This window comes from Lissotriton vulgaris, chromosome 8 (genome assembly GCF_964263255.1).
Source record: "Lissotriton vulgaris chromosome 8, aLisVul1.2, whole genome shotgun sequence".
Taxonomy (NCBI): domain Eukaryota; kingdom Metazoa; phylum Chordata; class Amphibia; order Caudata; family Salamandridae; genus Lissotriton; species Lissotriton vulgaris.
The window spans coordinates 1,395,707,537-1,395,726,725 of record NC_141696.1 but is presented as its reverse complement, the minus strand read 5'-3'; the positions used below and the strand labels follow the sequence as shown (position 1 = coordinate 1,395,726,725).

The 19,189-nt window shown below is 50.7% G+C and overlaps 1 protein-coding gene across 1 annotated transcript in view; it reads right to left on the bottom strand.

Moving 5' to 3' along the window:
* LOC147698809 (E3 ubiquitin-protein ligase TTC3-like) overlaps window positions 1–19,189 on the bottom strand; it is a 1,497,644-nt gene that overhangs the window by 975,558 nt on the left and 502,897 nt on the right. Inside the window, exon 16 of the mRNA XM_086935406.1 lies at window positions 70–160. Within this exon, the coding sequence (XP_086791532.1) occupies window positions 70–160 (91 nt within the window). The remainder of the gene's footprint in view (window positions 1–69; window positions 161–19,189) is intronic.

The following is a 19,189-nucleotide window of genomic DNA, read 5'->3' as shown; positions in this document are numbered from 1 at the left end:
GACACAGTTCAATCAGCATAACTAGTGTTTTCTGTAGAATGTTTTAATGAAAAAATAGGGCAACCATACCTAGACTTTTCAATTAATTTGATGTTTTTCTTAGAATTTCCATGAGGGCTATTGCTCCTAGAATCTGATGGCACAGTATTTTTGGTATGACCTGTGAAGAACAAATGCCTTATTTAATTTGCATAATTAACATTTTGAACAAAAATGTTATACAAATCAAAAGTGAAGGTACATAGAGGGTAAGGTAGTAAACCAAACTAAACATACAATTTGGGTTTTCATGGTGCCAGTTCTGTGTACCTGTGGTAAAGACACACAACAAGCTAAGATATAATATTTCTATAACTAATCAGACATGTGGGAATGAAGGAAATGTTACTTACCCTGCAAGCATCTGTTTGTGACATGTAGTACTGTAGATTCACATGCTGTGCACACTCCTGCCATGTAGTGTTGGGCTTGGACGTGTGCAAGTTATTTTTCTTCAAATAAGTTATTTCGAGTCACGGTATTGTGACTCCACACCTATTGCTGGTAATTGTGCATGGGCATCAGCTCCATTGTTAGATTGTTTTTTCCGCATGAAGGGTGAGTAAGTAGATGGAGTAGTTTCTTACCTGTAACTCCAGTTCTGTAGTAGGGGTATCTCTGTTATAATCATAATCTAGTGAATAGTCCCGCCCACGTGCGTGGACCCCGGAGCACTCAAAAATAATCTCTTAAACTGTCTTCATTGCAGTCCTGCATAGACACTTAAGAGAAAATTAAAGACAATAATGCAGCCTGTACCTATAAGGCTACACTGTCCAGTACTTCAGCTAGAAATGCCAAGGATATAACACCAACATCACATTTAATACAATTTGTCAAGTTTCACTCATAGAGAAACTTTCCTCCCCACACCAAATCCTTGGAATGATTGAGAGGAAGGGATGGACAGACAAGCCTCCTATGAAGCGGCCCGGTCCCCTACTTCGCTGATGCAGCATCATCACATAAGATCCCCGGCCTCAGAACCCGACCAGGCAGCGTCTATGGCAACTCGGGCTCCACCCCTCTATCCTCCATTTCAGGAACCAATGGGAACAAATGGAAGACCGGAAGCACCCTCCCCTGACCCCGGAAGTCCCTCCCTCTACCTGGAGCCAGAATCCGGAAAAGCCGGCCTTCGGGACAGAAGGGTGTTCGATGCGGCGGACTCGTGGCAGGAGACAGCGTGCGGAGAACCAGGAGAAGGCGACAGGAGGAGACGAGAAAGACAGAGAACTCAAGAGGAAGACCGGAGGAGAAGTAGACGTCTGGACCGAGGACTGGTGGAGTCCCCAGGAGGTGGCTGAGAGCGGCTGCAACTTGCGGTAGAGCTGCGGCGGGACATGAGAGTACCCTGTCTCCTTGTCCATTCACAGACGTGTGTGTGTATAGTTGTAAAAAGTAGACACTCCCCTCCCCTTTAGGCCCGCACTCCACACTGTATATAGATATTGTACAGCAATATTTCTTCACGCGGTCACTGTATAAAGATCCCCTCACCTACACTTCACCCCTATACCCTTCTCCCTTCCCGCTCTTCATATCTCCGCTCCTACTCCCCTCCCATACCTCCTGCACGATCGCTTTAACCGTCTGCACCCCTGGTGCTGGTAAAAAGCCCCGATCAGTCCAGGTCTCATGGACTAACAGCCCTCTTTTCTCTCATTTCAAACACCTCCGAGGATGTCATCTGGACCAGTCCACGGCCAGGATCCCTCAACGAGACAACCAGTCCCGCAAAGCTCAGAACGATAGGTCATCCTTCTGACGTCCAGACGAGTCAAGCCCCAAGGACCCTTCCCTTCCTCCACCACCCTTTGGTTTTCCCGTTATCTGGCATCCAGCTCTGTAAAACAATAAACAAAGGCAAATCATAGCTCACTATATCCGGCCTCCTCGCCTGTTATTCCGGTCCGCCCTAAACCCACGATCACACCTCCATAGGCTGCCATTATGTGTCTGGAAAAGGGATACCGTGCTTTTAAGGAACTCTCTAGAGACCCTCGGTATCCCAGCATGCACAGCCCCTTCCTTTTACTTTCAGTTCTTTTTGAAGGTGCATAATGCAAGGCCTGTAGCATACCTCACAGTACCATTTTCTCCACCGGGGAGGAGGGCGGGTGCTTATGACTATACCAGAGATACCCCTACTACAGAACAGGAGTTACAGGTAAGAAACTATTCCTTCTGTAGTAGGGGATGTCTGTGTATAGTCATAATCTAGTGAATAGAATGGCAAGCCCATCCAAAAACAACCCGGCGGTGGAGAAAAATAGACAACACCACTATTGTGCGAACAAATTCCGCAGCGAAGCCTGCCCAACCTGAGCATCTGCCCTGGCATTAGAGTCCAGACAGTAATGCTTAGCAAAGGTGTGGACCGACTTACAAGTGGCCGCCCTGCAGATCTCTGCAATGGGAACGTTCCGAAGCAAAGCAGTTGTAGCTGCTTTGTCCCTGGTAGAATGAGCCATAGGCTTATCCCTTAAGGTCTTATTCGCTTTCTGAAAGAGAGCTGGATACATGACACAATCCACCTAGAGATGGACTGTTTCGAAGTAGCCATACCAGTTCTAACCGACCCATAGTTGACAAACAATTGGTCGGATCTACGAATATCCTTGGTCTTATGCAGATAGAATTTCAACACCCTTCTGACATCCAGGGAAGGAAGAGAACGTTCCGCTGGACTGGAAGGATTCTGGAAAGATTTTGGTAAAGTTATAGTCTAATTAACAGGAAAATCAGAAATCACCTTGGGAAGGAACTTAGGGTGAGTACGCATTACAACCTTAGCAGCATGAAATACAGTATAAGGTTACTGGCAACACAATGCCTGAATATCACTCACCTGCGGGCCGATGTAATGGCCACGAGGAACGCCGCCTTCCAAGACAGGTGCTGCAGTAAAGCCTTATGAATAGGCTCGAAAGGCTCCTTCAACGGCCTGGACAGCACTACATTCAGTTCCCATGAAGGTGACAGAAGCCGAACAGGAGGGAACACCTTCAACCCTTCCAAAAAATCCTTAAATCACAGGAATCTGGACGAAGGATGTCTGCGAAGGGCATTTTCTGTAAGCAGTCATAGCAGCCAGAGGAACCTTAACAGAATGGAAATTAAGGCCAGACTGAGCTAGATGCAGAAGGTATGGCAGGATAACATCCTCATTGCAGGTCGTCGGATCATAGTTCTTAGACAAGCACCAGATGCAGAATCTCTTCCACTTGTAAGCATAAGAGGTCCTAGTAGATGGCCTCTTCGACTCCTTCAATATGTCTATGCAATCCTCAGGAAGATTCAAGTGTCCATATTGCACTATCTCAGGAGCCATGCCGCTAAACACAATGACGAGAGGTTGGGGTGCACCATCTGCCCCCCGAACTTCGTGAGAAGGTACGGCCAACACGGCAGCCGCCGATGAGGCAGGATCAACTGGTGAAGCAGGTCCGTGAACCACCACTGTCTGGGCCATTGCGGCGCAATGAGGATCATCCGTGCCAGGGATCGGGCCAGCTTGATAAGAACCGCTGGAATCAGGGGAATAGGCGGAAAAGCGTACACAAAGCTGTTCGACCAGCTGATCCATAACGCGTTCCCCAGAGTCCCCGGCTGGTAATACCTCGAGGCGAAGTCGCTGCATTTGCTGTTTTCGGCGGTGGCGAATAGATCCACTTCTGGAGTGCCCCACATGGCGAAGATGTCGTCGAGCACCCCGTAGTTTATGACCCACTCGTGGTTTTCGTGAAGGAACCTGCTGAGTGCGTCCGCCTGAACATTCTGCACACCTGGCAAATGAGTCGCCGTTATCGTCAGTCCTCTGGCTAGCAGCCAGTGCCAGATCGCCTGCGCTTCCAGTGACAGGGGTGCGTGATCTCGAGCCCCCCTACTTGTTGAGGTAATACATCGTGGTCGTAATTGTCCGTCTGCACAAGCAAGGAGTTGGTCTGAAAGGACGGATGAAAGGCCTTCAGTGGCAAGTGAACAGCTCTGAGTTCCAGGAAATTGATGTGATACGTGGAGTCTGCCAGAGACCACGTTCCCTGGATCTGTAGATGGTCTGAATGCGCTCCCCAGCCCAGGAGAGAAGCATCCGTAATGATAGTCTGAGTCGGGATATCCTTGTGGAAAGGAACCCCTCTGAGGAGATTCTCTGCTGAGCACCACCATCTCAGGGACTGTTGGGCGTGAAGAGACAACTGAATCCGGTCGTCCAAACACCCTTTTCTCTGGTCCCTCTGGTCCTCCAAACATTCCTGTAGCGGCCTCATGTGTAGGCGCGCGTGCGGAGTGAGGAAGATACAAGAAGCCATCGGCCCCAGTAGAGAAGACACCGTCCTTACTGTTGTAGATGGAGCAGCTATGAGAGCCTGGGCCTTCCGAAGGATGGATAAGCGTCTCTCCTCCGAAGGAGACACGCTTGCCGACAGCGTATTGATGGAGGCTCCCAAGTACTGAAGGCACTGCACAGGAATCGGGACAGACTTGGACAGATTTATGTGCAACCCCAGACGGTTCAACAGGACGGCTGTCCTGTTGAAGTGCAATTGCGCTCCTGCAAGGTGGAGGCTTTGATCAACCAATCATCCAGGTACGGGTAGACAAACACCTTGTTCTTTCTCAGGTACGCTGCTACCACAGCCATGCATTTCGAAAAAGTCCTGGGTGCAGACTTCAGTCCAAACTGTAGTACGGTGTACTGATAATGATTGGTGCCGACGAGGAACCGCAGGAACTTCCGATGTTTCCATGTAATGGGCACATGGAAGTACGCATCTTGCAGATCTATCGCGCACAGCCAGTCTCCTCTCTGCAGCTGGAGATAAATCTGGTGCAAAGACAGCATGCAAAACTTCTCCCTGCGAATCCACTTGTTTGCATGTCGCAAATCCAGAATGGGTCGGAACTCGTTCTGGTCCTTCTTCTGTACTAGGAAGAAGCGCGAGTAAAGACCCTTTCCCCTTTGAGACAGAGGGACGTCTTCTATCGCCCTTTTTCTTAACAGGGTATCGGCCCCCGCCCGGAGCTCACGCAGTTGGAACTGCGAGCCGACCAGTGGAATTGCTGGAGGCGGGCTGGTGAAACGAAGACTGTATCCATTGCAAACAATATTCAGCACCCACTTGTCCTATGTAATGTTTCTCCACTCTGCCAGGTAATGTTGAATGCTTCTCCCTACCGGAGCGGGTAACAGATGAAGGGGAAGTAGCAGCTCAGGGCCTAGACCCAGCCGAGCCTTTAGTCGCGGCGGAATACTGTTGACCGCCTCGGCCCCTCTGGCGCTTTTGGAACGGTTTCCGCTGGAACTGCTGTTGTTGTTGCTGTCCAGCCTGTCGACCTTGCCCTCTGCCTTGCGCCCCGTAACGCCTCTGGAACGGGCGGAAGGTCTTTTTCTGTTCCTTAGGCTTTTCCAATCCGACAGCCGTCAGGGTTTCCGCCTCCGCCTTCATGAGGGCCATCTCATCACCCGCATGTTTCCCGAAGAGGGTCGCGCCCGAAAAGGGAAGGTTAGCAACTCTCTGCTGTGCCTCGGGCTTCAAGGATGTAAGACGCAGCCAGGTGTGGCGCCTCATGTTGACCCCATGGCAGTACCCGTGGGCTGCCAAGAGGGAAGAATCCGCAGCCGAACTTATCACCTGGTTGGAAACCAGCAGGCCTTCAGCAAGGATCTCTTGGAAATCTTCCCTTTTTTCCTGGGGAAGGTGTTCCGAAAACTGTTGGAGGGACTCACACAGAGCCCGATCGTAACGTCCCAACAGGGCTGAGGCACTCGCGGCCTTCATCGATGTGGAGGCCGTCCCGCAGACCTGCCTGACGAGTCCATCCAGCAGCTCTCCATGTCAGGAGGCACAGTCGATGACGGGGTGGTTGCGTGCTGTTTTCTTGCTGCCGTCACAATCACCAAGTCAGGCGTGGGATCCCCCCGAAGAAATGCTGGGTCCGAGTAAGGAGCCTTATATTTCTTCTGCAGCCTTGAAGGTTCCGACCTCGTAGCTGCAGGAGTGAGGAACAACTCCATTGCAGGTTCCACCAGTCCAGGCACCAAGGGCAGCAACGGGCGAGATAACTGCTTCTTGTGCAGAGTTTCAAAAATGAAGGAAGTCAATGGCGTGGGCACAGTGAGTGTGATGCCCAGCTTAGCCGCCCCTCGCAGCAACACGTCCTGGAAGGAGACTGTCGTCTACTGGAGACACCCTTGTCCGAGGGGAATCTGACAGGGTAGGTGAATAGTCCCTGGTACCGGAGGAATCCGTGTAGCGGGACCTCGACCGGTCCCTCCTGTGGCGCCATCTAGATCTTGTAGAAGAGCGACGGCGACTCCTGGATCTATCCCTCCGTCTGGGGCGAGATCTCGACCTCCTCGGCCTCGGACGGTCCACGGGCCGTTACAGAGGACGCTGTTAAGGCCTAAATGGGAGCCTAGGTTGCGGTGGGGCCACCGCAACCTAGGCTCCCGTTTAGGCCTCCACGGCGTTGGAAGAAGAGGTAACGAGACCGACCTCGGAGGAGGTGATGGTGTAGGAAGTGGAGGGACAGGTGGCGGAGGAGGCATCTGGTTACGTAAAGGAGGGTCCTTGGGTAACGGAGGAGGTGTAGTTGACCTCGGCTTGGAGGGCGAATTGACTTGTGAGTGCTCTGAGCCCGGAGCCGCCTCCTTTCTTTTCTTCGCCTGACCTGAAGGGGGGAACCTAGAGGCCGTACCCCTGGTAGCCGAACGACGGCGCCGCCGCGACAATGGGCTTGTGGACACCGAGGACAAAGTCCTGGTCTTGGAACGCCTCTTTGAGGACAATGCTTTCCTCCTTGACGCAGAGCGTCTTTTCGACGTCGATGACCGCAGTCTCGACGTCGAAGATCGCAGTCTCGACGTCGAAGATCGCAGTCTCGACATCGAAGATCGCAGTCTCGACGTCGATGATCTTCTCGACATTGATGATCTCCTTCTCGACGAACGTCAAGACGACGCCAATGTTGAACGCCGGTGACGCCTTGACCCTCTTGACGTCGATGATGGCTCGACGACGAAGCAGACCGTGGTCATTCCTCTCGACGCCGACATCGAGGCTATCGACGCCGATGGAGACCGGTGGCATTTTCTGGCCTTCTTCATACTGGGGAGCCCCCCAGAGGCCGCAGCACGGGCAGGGAAGAAGCCCCTTCCTGCCCATACCCGCCTTGACCTTGTTGCTTTCTTTGATCCAGTCCTTGGACCCTGATCTTCTCTCGGTCCTTCAGGGTCCTACTGGAAAACTGCAGGCAGATCTCACAGGTCCCAGGAACATGAGAAGAAGGGAGACACAGGATACACACCCTGTGTGGATCAGATCTTGCCTTCTTCCTGGCACACTCTGAGCATTTCTCAAATAAGGCAGGCATATTTGACAAAACCACCCCAAAACTCCAGTAAAGTGAAGAAGAAGCAAAGATACGTCGAGTGAACACACTAACACTTCAAAAGTGTCAAAAAAATTAAACAAAACACCCAAAAAGGGAGAGCTCAATGCTCCAGGGTCCTGCTAGCAGGAGCCGGAAAAAAGAACTGAAAGTAAAAGGAAGGGGCTGTGCATGTTGGAATACCGAGGGTCTCTAGAGAGTTCCTTAAAGGCACGGTATCCTTTTTCCAGACACATAATGGCAGCCTATGGAGGCTTGTCTGTCCATCCCTTCCTCTCTATCATTCCAAGGATTTGGTGAGGGGAGGAACGTTTCTCTATGAGTGAAACATGACAAATTGTATTAAATGGGTTGTTGGTGTTATATCCTTGGTATTTCTAGCTGAAGTACTGGACAGTGTAGCCTTGTAGGTACAGGTTGCATTATTGTCTTTAATGTTCTCTTAAGTGTCTATGCAGGACTGCAATGAAGACAGCTTAAGAGATTATTTTTCACTAGATTATGACTATACACACAGATCTCCTACTACAGAAGTAAAAGAGATACAGAAAGATGACCATGTGAAGGAAAGATTAGGGATGAAAGTTAAAAGAACAAAAACATCTGCAACATCTAAAGGAGTCCAGGGAGGAGGGAGGACACTTCTGAATCTACAGTACTACATGCCATGAACAGATGCTTACAAGGTAAGTAACATTTTCCTTTTTGTGGCATGTATGGCTGTAGATACATATGCCTTGCACGGACTGTAAAGCAGCCCTCCCAGAAGTGGTGACTATCCTGAGGATGTTGTAGAAAAGTGTACAAAAGACTGCCTGACCAACATTACCTTGTTAGCATGCTGAAACATCCACACAGAAATGTTTCGATAATGTGGGCAGGGTAGATCACGTGGTTGTCTTGCTGATGTATATAGGAATATTACTCAACAATGCAATTTAATTTTTTTTTGTAGGAAGAGTGAGTCTTGGAGGGACAGACACAGGTCATTTGGCTTTAGTATTACAGGCCTGTAGGCACCTAACCAGACAACATTCTATACCGGCATTATAGAGAGCATGCTCTTTGAGTGGCAGCCAGAAATAGGCAAAAAGTTCTGTCTTACAAAAGGGCTTTGTCCTGTAAATGTAATACATAAGCACCCTTTTGACATCTAATTTGTGAAGTGCTTGTTCTGCTACTGTTTCTAAATGTGGGAAGAAAAGTGGTAGTACTGTGGTTTGATTGAAGTGGAAGCTATAGGTCATCTTAGGTAGGAATTTGGGGTTTGTCCTGAGGACTATCTTATTGTGGTGTACTTAGAAAAAAGGTCCTTCCAGGGTAGGAGCTTATCTCTCACTAACATGCCTGAGAGAAGTCATGGCTACCAGGAAAGCCACTTTTCAGTTAAAAAAAAACTGTAAGGGACAAGAGGGAAGTGGTTCAAAAGGAGAGCTAATGTGTTTAATGAGAACAATGTTGAGGTTCCAAACAGGAGTGGGTGGCACTGGTGGTGGAATAATCATTTTGAGTCCTTCTGTGAAGGCTTTAATAACAGGCACCCTGAAAAGAGAAGTGTGTTCTCTGTTTTGGAGATAAGCAGCGAAAGCATCATAGTGATGTTTGATAGAAGTAGAAGCCTGGACTGACTTCTGCAAGTGAAGAAGGTATCAAACAATGTCTTGCACTGCTGATTTGTTAGGATATGCATGCTTAGGATTACAGTGTACAAACCATTTCAACTTGACTGCATAAGTAGGTTCTGATTGTATGTCTGCAGGCCTCTTTTGGAATGGTCATACATTCTGCTGGCAGCTTGAGGTAGCCAAATTCTAGGACTTCAGAAGCCAAAGCGCAAAATGGTACTGTTTGGGGTTGGGATGCCAGAGTGTGGCATGATTTTGGTACAGACAATACGGCCAATTGGACAGCTTCTCATAAAGCACTAGAGAGAGGTCGAGAAGGGTGGTGAATCAAGGTTGTATGGCCAGGGCGAGGCTACTAAAAAAGAGAGCGAGGGATGTTTGCCTAAGCATTTAAACAACAAATGAAAAACGTGGGAGGGGCGGAAAAGCATTTGCAAATATCCCTGACACTTTCATCCATAGTGCACTGAATAATGGATTGTGGGTGTACGACCCTGGAGACAAAGCTTGGTTATTTTGCATTTGTGGCAGTGGCGAATGGGTCTATGTGGGGAAACTGTCAATGGTGGAAGTATGGTCGGACTTGGGGGTGGAGTCCCCACCCGTGGACTTAATGATGCATCCTGCTGAGCAGGTTTGCAAAGTTGTTGCCTACCCCTGGTATGTACTGTATGAGGAGATGGACTCCATGTTGTATTGTCCATTACCAAATGCTCTTTGTTAGAGCATACAACTGCAGGGAGTGTGTCGCCCTGCTTCTGTAAGTAAAACATGACAGTTGTGTTTTCTAACCTGACTAGAATTACCCTTTGCTGAATGAGAGGAAGGACACCTTGAGGGCTAGCTGGATTGCTAACCACTCCAGATGGTTGATATGAAGATCCCTTTGGTCGGGGTCCACACACACTGTACGGTTAGTTCTTACAAGTTTGAGCCCTAACTGGTAAGTAAGGCGTCCCTTTCTCTCTCCATCCCCCTTTCACGTATCCATCCATCCAACCGCCCACCCATCCATCCATCCATCTACTCATCCATTCATGAATCCATCCATTGATCCTATTATTCATCCATCCTTTCACTCATGCATCCATCCGTTCTCTCATCCATCCACCCTTTCACTTCTTCACTCATCTATCCATTTATTTGTGCATCTACCCCCTTTCACTCACTCATCAACCCTTACATCCACCCTTTCACTCATCCATCCATCCACCCTTTCACTTATCAATTCATCAATCCATCTATCCTTTCACTCATCCATCCAACCATTCACTCGCCCATCATCTACCCTCCCACTCATCCATCCATCCATCCTTTCACAAACCCATCCACCCTTTTACCCATCCATCTACCCTTCCACCCATACATCCATCTATCTATTTCCCTTTTCTCCCATTCATACTTCCACTCATTCACTCATCCATCCATCCTTTCTTTCATTATCTATCCATTCACCCTTTCATTCAACCTTTCCATAATCCATCCAGCCATTCACACATTCCTTCACTTATTTACTCACCCACCTTTTCACATTATGAGCTGGGCCTTTGTATGCAAAGTTGCAGACAGAAGAGGCCCATCAAGAACTTCACCTCGCTGTAGTTCCTAAAACAAGGGTTGGGGTGGGGTGGGGGAGAGTTCACTATGCCCCTGCACATAGGCAGTCTGAAAACGTAGAAGTCATGAGTCACGCATGATGCACAGTGCCAGGATGTGAGGGGACTGTGACATGGTGTTTCCAGGGCTTTAAGTGGTGTAAAATGACTGGGGGGTCTCTTCAAAGGGGGTGTTCAATTTAATTAAGGGCGTGGTTTAAAACACCTCAGCTAAAAATCTGGGCTTAGCATAGTGTTCCGCCCGACTAGTATTATGTTGTTTCTGTCATTGCATCCCAAGCCAGGACTATTGGCTTTGTCAATGGTTGTTAGTTGCTTAAAATAAAAAAACAGCAACCATGGCTTTGTTGAATATAATTTTGAAAAATACTTCAGTTCTAACATGATGAGACAGTGAAAGAACAATAACCCGTTCTTTTTAACGTGTTTTACAGGTTTCTTTATATGAACTTTTCTAACGTTGCAGCATTGGCGTTTTACCTTTTATCTTACAGAATGCCTTCTGTACACACTGAGGCATGAGGAGGCCGCCACATGCTTTAATACCCAGACTGACCCATTGACATTTTGTATGTGGCAATTACCCGGCATACAGAATGACAATGGGCAGGTGGGGCTGCTCTTGTGCTAGGTGGCCCCATCAGGGGGGTGAGGACTCTCAAAGGGGAGCAGCGCTGCTCCCTGTGATGGCTAAAATTACAGACAAAAGGCGTCCGTAAAAGGGATCCTCACGGACAACAGATGCGAGGTCCAAATTACGGACGGTCCGTGAAATTTACGGACAGTTGGTCACCTTAGTGGCCTCTCGGAAACGGGGGTCCTCCGTGCGCGATAAGATATGACCACTGGGGAACAGTTCTTCAAACGTTTCCAGGTAAAGTTTTGCCAGTGTCCGCTTTACCAGCGTCTCCTGCAGGATGGGGATACAGCCATTTCCTGCTAGTGGTAAAGAGGAAGAGTATAAGATGCAGGATCCAGTTACGATGAGCAGTCGGTGCCAGGCCCAGCAGGTTTTGGAGAGCGTCTGGATATCTTATGGGTGCCGGAGAAACCCAACCGGCAACAGAGATAAGAGATGCTGGGAGTGCCAGATACGGAAACCTGGTATCACTGCCGAGCAAAGCTTACCTGTGCCACCAAGTAATAAATGTGGAAATTTGGCACCCCAAACTCTCATCTCTCATACGGCAACATTGGGTATCCCAGCTAATCAGGGGCAGTTTACCACCCACACCAGCCGAATCAAGTGTGTCCGAAGGGTGGTGAAGAAACTATTAAACAACGGAATAGGAATATTTTGGAATTGTGGGAGGACTACCATTTTAACAATGGCTATCCTTCCTGCCATAGTCGGGGGCAGAGTCAATCATCTCTGTATGTTGCGTCCTAGCCTCCCCACCACTGGGCCATAGTTAAGTTGGAGGATGCGATCGACATCTCTGTGAATATGTATTCCAAGGTATTTAACAGAATTTTCACGCCACGTCAGGAGATACTCCACCATTTTGCCACAGGGCGTAGCAGTCAACAGGAAAACCTCAGATTTTTCCCAGTTGATGCAAAGCCCTGACAGGGTGCCATACTGTGTCACTTGGTGAAGCAGCGTGCAAGATTATCATCTGGGTGCCGTACATAAAATATAATATCGTTAGCCTACAGGTGAGGAGTAAGGGACCTGAGTTAAGCTGCAGGCCGCGATGACTGTGCCGCTCCTGCAAGTGCTGCCTCGAAGGATCCAGTGCCACCCCTGCCGTGTTCCCTATGTAAGAAGAAATGCAGAGGTCAACGTTTCATTGAGACGAATGCGCGTCACAGGTTGTGTGTATATTAATTTGATGACTGCTAGGAACCATTCCGGCACCCCTCGGCGAACCAGGGTGGCGTACAGGAAGGGCCACTGAAGTTAGTTAAATGCTTTCTCCGCATCAAACAGTACGGGACTGACAGTGATATTCTATGCAGCATAGCAAATAATGTGCAGATATTAAAAGTAGTAGATTTATGAGGAATCCCAACTGGGCAGGCGCGATCAGCTGTTCAATGATTAGGGCGAGCCGCATTGCTATCACCTTGGCTAGGATCTTATTGTCAAAATTTAAGAGTGACAGGTGTCTATATGAGCAGCATTTCAGTGGGTCTTTCCCGGGTTTAGGGAGAAGGATTATCTCCGCCTCTCTCTGGGTGGTGGGGGGGGGGGGGGGGGGGGGGGGGGGGGGGTAGCACACCAGACTACCGTCTCCTAGTGCATATCTATGAGGTATTGAGCAAGGATTGCTTTAAACTTCTTACAAAAGCATCCAGTAATCCCATCGAGCCCTGGGGCCCTAGAGCCATCCAGTGCATCAATGGCTTTGATTACCTTGTCTTCAGAAAAATTTTCGGCCAGGAATTCCTGATTTGCTTTTTCCATCCACACCATGGAGATCTAATCTAGATAGTCCCCATAAGCCATTGGGCTCCCCGTGTTCCCGGAGGTGTATAAAGTAACATAATAAGTGATTACCTCCGCGAGGACACATAGGTTGCCCGTTATTCGTGTGCCCTCTTGCCATTTAATTCGGTTATATATGACAGTTTGTGAGATTGGTACCTTAATCTAGCAAGGGTTCTACCCGGTCTTTCGCCCTCCCCATATCGCATGGCCACTGCATACTTCCCCAGATAATGTGCCTCCCGCTCTGCCGCCTCCTGGAACTCCACCATAAGGGACGCTCGACGTTGTAGACTGGTGGGGTGCAGGGGAGGCGCGTCATTTTTATCAATTTCCACCAGCTGCGCTTCCAATCATGCTAGCGTGCAGCGCAAGTCCCTGAGCACACCAGCACTCTTTGAAATACACCCCCCCGCCCCCAGGTGCTTGCCCTGAAGGGAGTGGTTTGACAAAGTGCGTGGAAGATGACAAACTGTGCTGACCCACAGAGCCACCCCTACAGTGAGGAGCCAATAGCCTAACCGGGTCCATGTGTTGTGTGGAGGGGGATAAGTGGTGAAGTGTGGCACACTGGTTAGAGGAGGCATACCCTGAAGCAGAGGTCAGACCCGGGACCAGGGTTCAATTCCCGACGCGGCAGGGTCCTGAGCCCAATTGCCCACGGACTCGATAATTCTCGCTTCGGTGCACACTCTAATCACAGGTTCACACTCTGCAACTCTGGGCATTAAGCTTGCTTAATCTCCACACCGGCCCCCCGCGGCGGGATGCCTGGCTTTCACCGTGGGGATGCCCAGTACGGGTTATCTCACAGGGAAAAGCCAGGACGGGTTCCCAAGGCAAGCGCCGAGATACCCTAGGGTAAGTCGAGCGCTATATAAGAACACACATACATACATAATGGATGTACCCGTCCTGACAGGGACTGTATTGTCTCCATGCGTCCACCAACCCATGCGCCTCTATGATGTCTATCTAACAACATGTCTAACAACAAACGCCTTGCTCTAGGGTTGGTATCTGTGGTGGTGGCCGTGCTGTCTCTCACTGGGTCAAGAAGTATATTAAGGTCCCTGCCCAAGCAGATCTGGTCCGCCCCCCATGCGCTCTATTTGTATGAGAATGGATTAAAAAAAGCCAGGATCATCAACATTCGGTGCATAAACATTTACAAATATAATGAATGTTCTAATTCACATCCCTTGACCAGCAAATAACGCCCACCAACATCGCTGTACACCACCACTTCCCTGAATGATACCCGCTTATGTATCAAGATCGCAAACCCTCTAGCAGAGGAACTGTAACCTGCATAATATCTATGTGTCCCCCAATTAGCAGCCTGGGGTGACATGGCTGATGGCGCCAGGTGAGTCTCCTGTTGGAAAGCAATGTCCACCTGGTGGCATTGCAAATATTTAGACACTTGCTTACATTTACGTGCATTATTAAGACCCTTTACATTCCTGGACATCATCACAGCGTTGGCTTCTAGTTGTAACCTATCCACCATAACTTAGATCTGTATTATAGAAATTGCAGATAACTGAATAAACATTACTGCACTGCAAAAAAGATGTACTAAGGAGCCATGGTACAAAAGCTAGCTTGAACCCCCAAACCCACTCCCCCCCCCCCCTCCTCCCATCCCCGTATCGAACTTCAGGGGAATAACCTGCCACCCATTAACATTATTCAAACATGCATGAAAAGGGGTCATTCTACAATACTGTGCATCTGCACTAGGGAGATGGCTATGCCATACCGCTTCCCCAGTACTGCTGGTGCAGTGCGCCTGCAAGGATGAAATATAGTCCCCCACAGGTGACGGCCTACCGCAATTCTGTCAGAAACTAAAGAAAGGGCTGAACAGGGCATTACTATGCACAGTGGGTCACAGGACTGTCATTATTCTTAGCGACGATTTGGACTTTTTAACTGGCTGAAAAGAGGTCCGCACTTGCACCAGAGTCAGGAATGTTCTGTGATTGTTTCGGGGAGGGAGTTCCCCGCTGCCACCCCAATCTGGAATAGGCCTGGCAAAATTCCTGGGCGCCATGCGGGGAGTTGAAGACATGCGAGCGGCCCTCACATCCACTTTTAGTCGGGCGGGGTATAACATCCGGTACCGCAGCCACAACTTACGAAGGTTCGCCTTCACCCCTGCGTATTTTCATTTGGCTTCCTGCACCATTGCAATGAAGTCCAGGTACAAGGATAAGGACGAGCCCTGCCACTCTAGGGTGCCCCTCTCACACGCCATCCTCAATGCGGTGTCCCTGTCTTTAAAATTTTGCAGATGGGCTATAATGGGCCTTGGGTATGATGCGCGCGTTCCACAACAAAAGCAGCAGTGAAGGACTCCCGTCCAAAGAGGTCGGACAGCAGTGTCTCCATGAACCCGTCAAGCTCCCCGGTGTTGGCGGACTTGGGTACACCCACTACCCTATGAAGTTTCGCCACCCCGCTCCTCCAAATCTTTATTCTTAATGGCAACTGTGTTAAGTTTTTTCTCCATACGCTCAATCTTTTTGGTAGTTTGGGCGGCACCATCCTTAAGGTCAGAGATCCCGCCCTCTGCAGTAGTCAAGCGCCCCTTCTGCTGGACATGCCTGAAGCCCATGGTGTCCAGCCTCTTATCTAGGGCATTACAGCGAGTGTCCAGGGCCTTGAAGCCTTTCTGGAGTTCCAATAACATGGTGTCTGACCCGGCTACCACAGCCTTTTGTTTTCCTCCTCCCTCCGCCATACTGCTCTGCGGTGCCTCTGCGCCTCAACCTGGCGTCTTAAATGAGAGGGCTCTCCTGACCATACCCCTAGCAAGGAGGCGAGCTGGGCATCCTTGCTGTTGTGATCCCTATAGGCTGCGCCTCGTTATTAGGGGCTGGATTGAGCCACCAACGGCCTCTGTTGGTGTTCTAGAGTTCTCTGGCACCTGGCCCGCATCTACACCCTCTCGTCGATGTATCCCAGTGCGGGAAATTATGTGCGTCACTGTCCGTGTCCCCAATTCAAGTGTGGGAAATGTAGCATGAGGGGGGCCGCCGGTGTCCTGCTGGTGTGGTCCATGTCCTGTGAGAGGTGCGGCAGTGGGGGACTTCTTATACCGCCCTACAGCTCCCGGACTGGTGGCAGACCCGCACGCTCACCCGTGGACGCCTTCAGGTCTCGCTTGGTCATGGTTAAGGAGTCTGGGTGCCCCCAGCGCCACCGCTTACCTCGCTGTTGCAGTGCGGCAAGCTGGCCCTACGGTGGAGTCCCTCCCGGCCTGTCTGGAGCGCCCACCGGCTTCCTCTCAATTGAGCTCCTGGCATCACCTGTGGGCTCCCCACATTGGTGCCGACCTGCACTGCAGGTGCCCCCACCCCCAGGATCGTGCTCCATGTCAATCAATCAATCAAAACATTTGTAAGGCGCACTACTCACCCGTGAGGGTCTCAAGGCGCTGGGGGGAGGGGTGCTGCTACTGCTCGAATAGCCTGGTCTTGAGTAGCTTCCTGAAGGTAAATAGGTCTTGGGTCTGTCGTAAGAGAATAGGGAGGGTGTTCCAGGTCTTGGTGGCGAGGTGGGAGAATGATTTGCCGCCGGTTGTTGCTCTTCGGATGGGGGGGGGGGGGACCGGGGTTCTAGGGCGAGGTCGGCGGAGCGGAGCTGGCGATTCGGTGTGTAGAAGGTGAGTCGTCTGTTGAGATATGCCGGTCCAGTGTTGTGGAGTGCTTTGTGTGCGTGGGTGACGGGAAGCCGGTGCAGGTCTCTCAGGTGGGGCGTGATGTGGCTGCGGCGGGGATGCCGAGGATCAAACGTGCAGAGGCGTTCTGTACGCGTTGAACAAGTTACTTACCTTCGGTAACGATATATCTGTAAGAAACATTAGTTAGTGTTAGATTCCTTACCTTAGAATATCCCCAGGCGTCAGTCTGGATCCGGAAACTTTTGCGTAGCAGTACCCCTGCGCGTCGGTAGGCGTCGTCTGCAGGCGTCCCCTGCGGCTCCGCGTCCGTCGTCGGCGTTGTGCGCCGTGATGACGTCGCTGGAGTACATAGACGCCGCCTCCGCGCGCTGACGTCAGTTCTTTGCACACAGCTTTTCCGCGCCAGGAGACGCAGAGCCATGAGAGAACCAACACTGGTGCCATGTACAAACTAGGGCCCTGAAAGGGATGACCTTAACCCTAGGTATCAGTTCGCAGAACGGGGAGGATGGGTGGGTTCGGTAAGGAATCTAACACTAACTAATGTTTCTTACAGATATATCGTTACCGAAGGTAAGTAACTTGTTCATCTGAAAGAAACACGTTAGTGTTAGATTCCTTACCTTAGAATACATACCCCAGCAATACCAACCCCGGTGGTGGGTCTGCGAACCAATACAAAACTACACCAGAAAGTCCTGGAGGACAGAACGGCCAAAGAAGCCATCCCTCCGGACTTGACTGTCCAGGCAGTAGTGCCTCGCAAAGGTGTGCAGCGAGGCCCACGTAGCCGCTTGGCAAATGTCCTGCAAGGGGACTCCCCGGCCCAGGGCAGTAGTAGCCGCCGTGGCCCGAGTGGAATGGGCCCTCAGCCCAACAGGAGGCTCCTTCCGAGCCAAAGAGTAGCACGCTTTGATGCAGAGGACGACCCATCGAGAGATGGTTCGTTTACAAACCGCCCGTCCCTTCTTCGCACCCACGTAGCCAACAAACAGTTGGTCATCCACCCGGAACTGGCGTGTGCGATCCATGTAAAATGAAAGCGCACGTTTTGGGTCCAGACGATGGAGCCGCTCTTCATCCTTTGAAGGATGCGGAGGCGGGAAGAAGGAAGGGAGGGTGATGGACTGCCCGATGTGAAAGGCCGAAACAACCTTGGGCAGGAAAGAAGGTCTAGTCCTCAGAACCACCTTGTCAGGATGAATGGACAGGAAAGGAGGTTGGACAGAAAGAGCCTGGAGCTCACTCACCCTCCTGGCAGAGGTGATGGCAACCAGGAAAGCCGTCTTTAAAGTCAGGAGACGGAGAGGGCAAGAGTGAAGGGGCTCAAAGGGAGCACACATCAGGAAAGTCAGAACCAGGTTCAAATCCCACTGAGGCATCACAAACGGAACAGGTGGAAACATGTGAGTGATGCCTTTCAAGAATCGAGTTACAATCGGGGATTTGAACAAAGAAGGCTGATCAGGAAGCCTCAAAAAGGCTGAAAGGGCAGAAAGGTAGCCCTTGATAGTGCCCAGAGCAGAGCCCTGCTGGGCAAGAGAAAGAAGAAACAGAAGAACCTCCGAGAGAGGGGCAGAAAGAGGGTCCACAGCCTTTGCTGTGCACCATGCCACAAATCTGTTCCACCGACAGGCGTATACCGACTTAGTGGAGGGACGCCTGGCTGCCAGAATAACATCACAGACTTCAGGAGGCAAGTCAAATGGCCTCAACTGCCGCCGCTCAATCTCCAAGCATGGAGGTGGAGACTGGACAGGTTCGGGTGGAGGACCGTCCCCTGCTGCTGCGACAGAAGGTCCTCCTGAAGGGGCAGGCGGATCGGGGGACCGACTGACATGCTGAGTAGCTCGGGATACCAGTACCTTCGAGCCCAGTCCGGAGCCACAAGGATAACTTGGGCCCGGTCGCGCCTGATCTTCTTCAGCACTCTGGGCAGAAGTGGTATAGGCGGAAAGGCGTATAACAGACCGCAACTCCACTCGCGCCGAAAGGCGTCGCCGTGCGAGTGCCGTCTTGGAAACTCCAACGCGCAGAACTGATGACATTGCGCGTTCTCTTCTGTGGCGAATAGATCTAACCAAGGCTCTCCCCATTGCAGAAAGACGCCTTGCGCCACGTCCGAGTTCAGACGCCATTCGTGATCCATCGAGCACCGACGGCTGAGTTCGTCCGCCCTGGCGTTCAGAGAACCTGCCAGGTGTTGAACCGTCAGAGTCACGCCCTGACGTTCCAGCCATTGCCAGAGGCGCAGAGCCTCCTGGCAAAGGGTCCACGACCCCACTCCGCCCTGTTTGTTGCAGTACCACATGGCGGTGGTGTTGTCGGTGAACACCTGCACTACACTCCCGTTGACAAAGGGGAGGAATGCCTTCAGTGCCAGACGAATCGC